The sequence below is a fragment of the Pristis pectinata genome, chromosome 1 (genome assembly GCF_009764475.1).
Source record: "Pristis pectinata isolate sPriPec2 chromosome 1, sPriPec2.1.pri, whole genome shotgun sequence".
NCBI lineage: Eukaryota > Metazoa > Chordata > Chondrichthyes > Rhinopristiformes > Pristidae > Pristis > Pristis pectinata.
Genome location: NC_067405.1, coordinates 88483316 through 88490239, shown reverse-complemented (window position 1 = coordinate 88490239; position 6924 = coordinate 88483316). Strand labels below are relative to the sequence as shown.

Genomic DNA, 6924 nt, shown 5'->3' with positions numbered 1-6924 from the left:
GGCTCCTGAAGGGAGTGATGAAGCTTTCTCCGCTCCGGGCCAGGGCTCACACTGCGGCCAGGGTGTAGAACGGCGTCGGAGGTCCCTCCAGTGACCGGTTCAGCCAACCGGCGATCCCCGTCCTCACCTAAAGCCAGGCTGCAGTAGCTGGATGATTGCGGTATCGTGTCTGACCATCGCCTTCCTGCTCCACCTCACCTGGGGTAAGCCCGCCAGAAGGGAGGGGTGTGCGGGGGGTGGGGGGGGGGGTGGGGGTGGTGGTGGTGGTGGGGGGGGGGGGTTGTGTGGGGGAGAAAGTTTGGAGAGAGAGGCACAGAAGTTTTCCAAACTCTGACATGGGATGGTGATTGGTCAGCGTTTTTATGTTTGTGGTTTGTTCTGGGGTGACTGGTTTACTTTCCGCTCCCAACGTGTCTCCGTGCCTGTGCATTTGCTGGGATCTTGTTGGCGGGAAGTTCCTGACCCCCGCAGCAACTCCGGTCCAGACTGAGGAAAACCGGCAGATCCACAGGCAAGTGCGGGTGGGAAGGAGCTGTCCCGGGCATCCGCGTCACATAGCAGGTTCTCTCTCATCATCACGGGCGGAGAGAGGGAGTTGCAGGCTAGTTAACTGGAGAGAAGTGCGCCAGGGTGAATTTATAAAGCGCCTCAGAGAGACATTTCAGGATTTGTTGTTGTGGGATTGTGCAGAAGTAACCTCGTACCTTGCGGAGGTGCTGCATGGCCCTGACATCGCGCCATAGTGACGTTACAAGTGGCAACATATGGGGGATGACATCACACTGATTATGTCATATTGTAATGGGATTACAATTAGGTGACATCACACTGCAGTGACATCACTGCACAGTGAATTCATATTCTAGTGATGTCATACCACAGTGCAATCACGTTCAGTGACCTCACATTGTGTGACATCATGCCACAGCAACCTTACAAGTGACACGGGGGTGACATCACACCATCCCGAGATTACAATTAAGTGACATCACACCACAGTGACATCACACCACAGTGACATCACCGCACAGTGATGTCACAACTCGGGGAAATTGTATAACAGTGACATCACTGCACAGTGACATCACACCAAAGTGGCATCACGTGACAGTGACATCACGTCCCAATGCAATCGTGTCACAGTGACCTCACGTGTGATATCATGCAACAGTGACATCCCTCTGCAGTGACATCACAGCACAGTGATGCCAGACGGCATGTTGTAATTACATCACACTGCAGTGACCTCACATCATGGTGATATCACAGCAGTGACATCACAGCACAGCGTTATTGCATCACAGTGACATCACAGGCAAACATGATGTCACCGTGCAGTTAAGTTCTTTTTTTCCTTTTCCAAAGCAGGTATATTCAGTGATAACAGCGTCATATTGTTGCAATGCTACAGTATTCCTCAATTCACACTATTTACAGTTTCAAATTATAATATGGTCATCACTATCCAGAATGCACTCAAGCCCCTGTGGCACCTATCAGTCTTGGAAATCCCCCAATGTACCCGTGGATACTGTGTGCTCCTTCTCCAGGGATATACGGGCACGGACGTAATCCCGGAAGAGTGGCAGGCGATCAGCTCGGGCAGAACCCTCAACTGCCCGCCGCCTAGACCCATGAATGCTCACCTTTGCCAGGCCCAGGAGCAAACCCACCGAGAGATCCCCTGAGCAATCCACCCCCTTCCGCACCGGGTGACCAAAGATCAGGAGCGTGGGGCTGAAGTGCAGCAGTTAAGTTCTTTGCATGACAACACATCCTAGTGACATCCCATTGCACACAAGTGTCATGATAACGCTTCGCAAAAGAATGACCACAGACTGCATGGGAATAAGACCATATATTTTTGTTATCTTAAATGAGAGAGAGAAACCTACTCCTCGCTTCAACACAATCCTTGTCCCTGATGTACAACCTACCTGCCTCAGGGTCACGTGCAAATGTTTAAAGTTGATTTTCTTGAAATGGGTCATTTAAGCAAGTACATATACACATATACTGTATAAGTACATGTAGAGCATAGAACAGTACAGCACAGGAACAGGCCCTTCAGCCCATGAATTCTGTGCCGACCTGATGCCAAATTAAAATTAAACCTACAGTATATCATCTGTTGTGCGCCGTCCATACATGCACAGATACATGTTAAATGTATTCCACTTTAAGTAGACCAACCCCCCCCCTCCACCGTGCTTCTTCTTTCCTTCCCTTTCCTAGCCTCTCTCTCTTTTTTCTCCTCACCATTTTTTCTCTCTCCTTTTCCTCCCTTCCCCCCATGCCACCTGCCTCCATACCTTTGACCCATCCCCCAGTGGATCTGCTCTCCCCTCCTCCCCCACACCTGCTTGTCACTATCTCTTACCTGCATCTACCTATCACCACCTTGTGCCCACCCCGCCTCCCCTCTTCTGTCCTCCTATCACTGCTCTGTTTTTCCCCCATGTATATTGGGCTTCCCCTCTTCCTATCTTCAGTTCTGAAGAAGGGTCCTGACCCAAAACGTTGACTGTCTGTTTTTCTCCACGGATGCTGCCTGACCTGCTGAGTTCCTCCAGCATGTTGCTGCTTTTTCATCTAGATTTCAGCATGGGCAGTCCTTTGTTTCTCTGTTAAATGTGTATATGCAGGACTCCCCAAACCTGCACATTCTACTGTCCCTCATCAGGTTCTTGAACCTACCTGCACAACCCTAACCCTGCTTCAGCGATGGAACACTACAGACCACCTCTTGCACTACCATGGACGAGGAGGCGCTGCCTCAAGAAGGAGGCATCCATCATCAAGGATCCCCACCATCCGAATCATGCCACCTTCTTGCTGCTACCATCAGGCAGGAGGTACAGAAGCCTGAAGTCCCACACCTCCAGGTTCAGGAACAGCTACTTTCCTACAACCGTTATGTTCTTGAACCCACCTGCACAACTCGAATCCTACCTCAGCAACGCAACACTACAGACACCTCTTGCATTACCATGGACTTGTTTTCGATTGTGTCTTTGTTTTGGTTGCAAAAGATCTTGCTTTTGCACAGTCAGTATGGTATAATTTTATGTTTAATTTATGCATAATTTATATTCTGTGTGTTGTCTGTACCTATGTGCCTGTGGTGCTTCTGAAAGCAAATGTTTCATTGTACCTGTACCTCACCGTACTTGTGTATATGACAACAAACTCAACTTGACTTGACTCTAACCCACTTCTTGATGTGCATCACCTTTTGCCTTTAGACCAGTTCTTTCCCTGTTTTAACTGGATCTCTGCCCTAGTGCACTTGCTATCCAGCCCCATTCTGATCCCCAGTCAGAACCTGTTTCACATTTCTTCGCGCCCCCCCCCCCCCCCCCCAACCTCACCATCTCCACCCTAATCCTGGCTCTGCACTTCAGCTGTTCCCTGGCACTGGCCCACTCCCTATCCCTTACATTTTCTGTTTTAATCTGCTCCTTGTTTCCCTTCCTGCCCTGCTCCTGTCCAACCTACCCTCTCTCAGTTTATCAACATGCCCTCTTCAGACCGGCACTATGTAGACTCATCAGCTGATTGTCAATGCAGCGTTAATGCGCCTTTCTGGTGATCCTAACACTCACTGCAGTTTGCACTCTGACAAGCAGCCGTCGGACTGTTAAGCAAACTGGTTTTCAGCCAGTGTCTCCTGCGACTGCGTATCAAGGCATGCAGACTTATTATTTTAAGTTGTAGGAAATTCCAGGAAATATTTTCCATTGCAGAACTTATTCCCTGTTTTTTATTATCCCTTGATCTGATGCAGTGAATATAGAATTCCTTAAAAGTGACACCAATAAGGTTGCAGATTCAAAGCTTAGTCTCTGTGCCTCAGTCCGGAGAGGGGGAAAGCAACTCTTCCCCCAGTTTCCTGATGCCTGTTTGTAGAATCAGATTCTTAGAGCATAGAAACAGGCCATTCAGCCCATTGGGTCCATCCTGACCATCAAGCACCCATTTACACCAATCCTACATGAATCCCGTTTTTCTCACCATCTCACCCCAGATTATACCACTCACCTACATATTAGGGGCAATTTACAGTGGCCAATTAAGCTACTGACCCAGCCGTGTTTGGGATGTGGGATAACACTGGAGCTCCCAGGGGAAACCCATGCAGTCGAGGGAAAGTGCAAACTCCACACAAGACAGCACTGGAGGTCAGGATTGAACCTGGGTCTCTGGAGCTGTGAGGCAGTGGTTCTACTAGCTGCACCACTGTTCCTTTTGCCTGTTGGAAAATGCAGATGTGTAGATGTTAGACTAGAAGAAAGTCAGGCTGCAGTATGATGTCACATAGCTGGAGGAACTCAGCAGGTCAGGCAGCATTTATGGAGAGAAATCAACAGTCGACGTTTCGGGTCGAGACCCTTCATCAGGACTGGAGAGGAAGAGGGCAGAAGCTGGGCCTTCTTTCCCCTTCCCCCCTTCTCTTTCCCCCTCCCCCGCCCTCATGACCTGCCCATCTATTTCCCACCGCCTTCCCTTTATTCCATGGTCCACTGCCCTCTCCTACCAGATTCTTTCTTTTTCAGCCCTTTGCCTCTTCTACGTATCACCTCTCAGCTTCTTACATCTCCCCCTCACCCACCCTCCTACTTTCCCCCCTCACCTTGACTCACCTATCACCTGAATTCACCTATCCCCTGCCTGTGTGTGCTCCTCCCCTTCCCCCACTTTCTTATTCTGGCTTCTGCCCTTTTCCTTTCTAGTCCTGATGAAGGGGCTCGACTCAAAACGTCGACTGTTTATTTCTCTCCATAGATTCTGCCTGACCTGCTCTGAGCTCCTCCAGCATTTTGTATGTGTTGCTCCAGATTCCAGCATCTGCAGAATCTCTTGTGTCTACAATCTGTCAGGAAATATCGATATTTTGAAGAGAGGAAAACACGAAAACAATGGGTTAATTGTTTGGTAAACATATTAAAAATGTACAGTCTCATCAAAGAGATGGTTTTCACAGATGTAAGGAGTACCTGATGTTTGGAACAAAATGCCAAAGCTGATTTAGATCAATAGAGTTTTAGACAATTAGCAGCGAGGGAGAAATTTAATTACTGCAAAATCACTTTCACCTTTAGCTAGCAACCGGGTTCTTATGCATTTGTTGCAAAGTCACCTCATCTGGTCCAGAAAGTTATTCAGCTGTTAACTTCAAGCAGGACCTTAGTTTGGAAATCAGACAGTGCTTTGTCAGTCCAGTCTTTCTCTGGATTAAGGAATTTGCCTCCAGGCATGTTTTCTTAAATGGATCTCGTTCCATTCCTTCAACCAAACAGGAAGAACAAGTTAGGCAATGGGTGTGTTCCACACAACTTTGTTGTTGATAGTAGCAGATCACCGCACGCAATGTGCCAGTAGTCCCCTATTACACCCAATCATGATGTTCTGGTAAGTGGAATCACAGGAGTCTTGTTCCAGGTCCTAGATCAGGCTCAACGCTTCCTTCATCCAGACAAAGACTGGACTGTCAAGCACTGTTTGATTTCCAAACTAAGGTCCTGCTTGAAGTTGGCAACTGAAACCTCTTATGTGCCATGTTGTTTAGGCTCAGATAGGATTGCCAAGTCTGCTTGGTGCCTTCCAGGAGGTTTCATCGCATGTGTTCCCCTGTCAACCTGTTCCATCTCCACTCTGCCACACTGGTTGCCCAAGACATCAAACTCATTCCAAAATATCTTGATTCATCATTTGGGAAGCAAGCAGATTTCCCTTACTTCATTGGAATGTTCTCCCCTTTCTGGTCTAGAAATTCCAATGTCACGGCACATACTTCTTTAACACCATGGGTTGAATTGCAGAGTGAAATCAATTGTGACTGCCATGGTAGCTCTTAGATCACCTTTTGCTCCCTTAAAAGATTCCACAGACAGAGAACCAGTGTTAACATTTAAGTCAAGTCGAATTTATTCTCATGTGCACAAGTACAGTGAGGTACAGGTACAATGAAAAACTAGCTTGCAGCAGCATCACAGGCACGTAGGTACAGACAACACACAGAATATAAATTATATATAAATTATACACAAATTATACAAGGCAGTGAAGAGAAAAATAAAGAGTGCAAAGCAAGACATTAGTGCAAAGACATTAGGCGGCACAGTGGTGTAGCGGTTAGTGTAACGCTATTACAGTGCCACTGACCTGGGTTCAATTCCCGCCGCTCTCTGTAAGGAGTTTGTACGTTCTCCCTGTGTCTTTGTGGGTTTCCTCTGGGTGCCCCGGTTTCCTCCCACATTCCAAAGATGTACAGGTTAGGAGCTGTGGGCATGCTATGTTGGCGCTGGAAGAGTGGCGACACTTGCGGGCTGCCCCCAGCACATTGTCGGTAACGCAAAAAGATGCATTTCACTGTGTGTTTCCATGTACATGTGACTAATAAATAAATATCTTATCTTATGTCTTAAAAAAAAACTCATAAGTACATTCAGAGATATCCATGGTTGTGCAAGAGGTAGTCCGTAATATTCCATTTGCTGAAGTAGGGTTAGGGTTGTGCAGGTTGGTTCAGAACCTGATGGTTGGAGGAAAGTAGCTGTTCCTGAACCTGGTGGTGTGGGACTTCAGGCTTCTGTACCTCCTGCCAGATGGTAGCTGTGAGAAGAGGGCATGACCTGGATGCTGGGGATCCTTCAATAATCTGCCATCCGTATCATCGACCTGAAGTGTTATCTCTCTTTCTCTCTCCGCTGATGCTGCTTGACTTGCTGAGTATCCCAGCGGTTTCCGTTCGCATTTCAGATTTCCAGGTTCTGCGGCATTTTGCTTTTAAAAGGCTAGCTTGCACTATCCTGTGTGCATTATACCCACACGCTTGAAGCAAGCAGGGGTGATGCCAACCCACATTTGACACCTCTTCTATCAGATTGATTCACCTAAGTGCCATTAACACACAGCGTGGGC

General features: G+C 47.8%; 1 protein-coding gene across 2 annotated transcripts in view; it reads left to right on the top strand.

The window, feature by feature from the left end:
* tyro3 (TYRO3 protein tyrosine kinase) overlaps nucleotides 1–6924 on the top strand; it is a 74421-nt gene continuing 67497 nt past the window's right edge. For both annotated transcript variants that reach the window (XM_052019688.1, XM_052019696.1), the window contains exon 1: nucleotides 1–203. In XM_052019688.1, the coding sequence (XP_051875648.1) occupies nucleotides 152–203 (52 nt within the window). In that variant the 5' untranslated portion in view covers nucleotides 1–151. The remainder of the gene's footprint in view (nucleotides 204–6924) is intronic.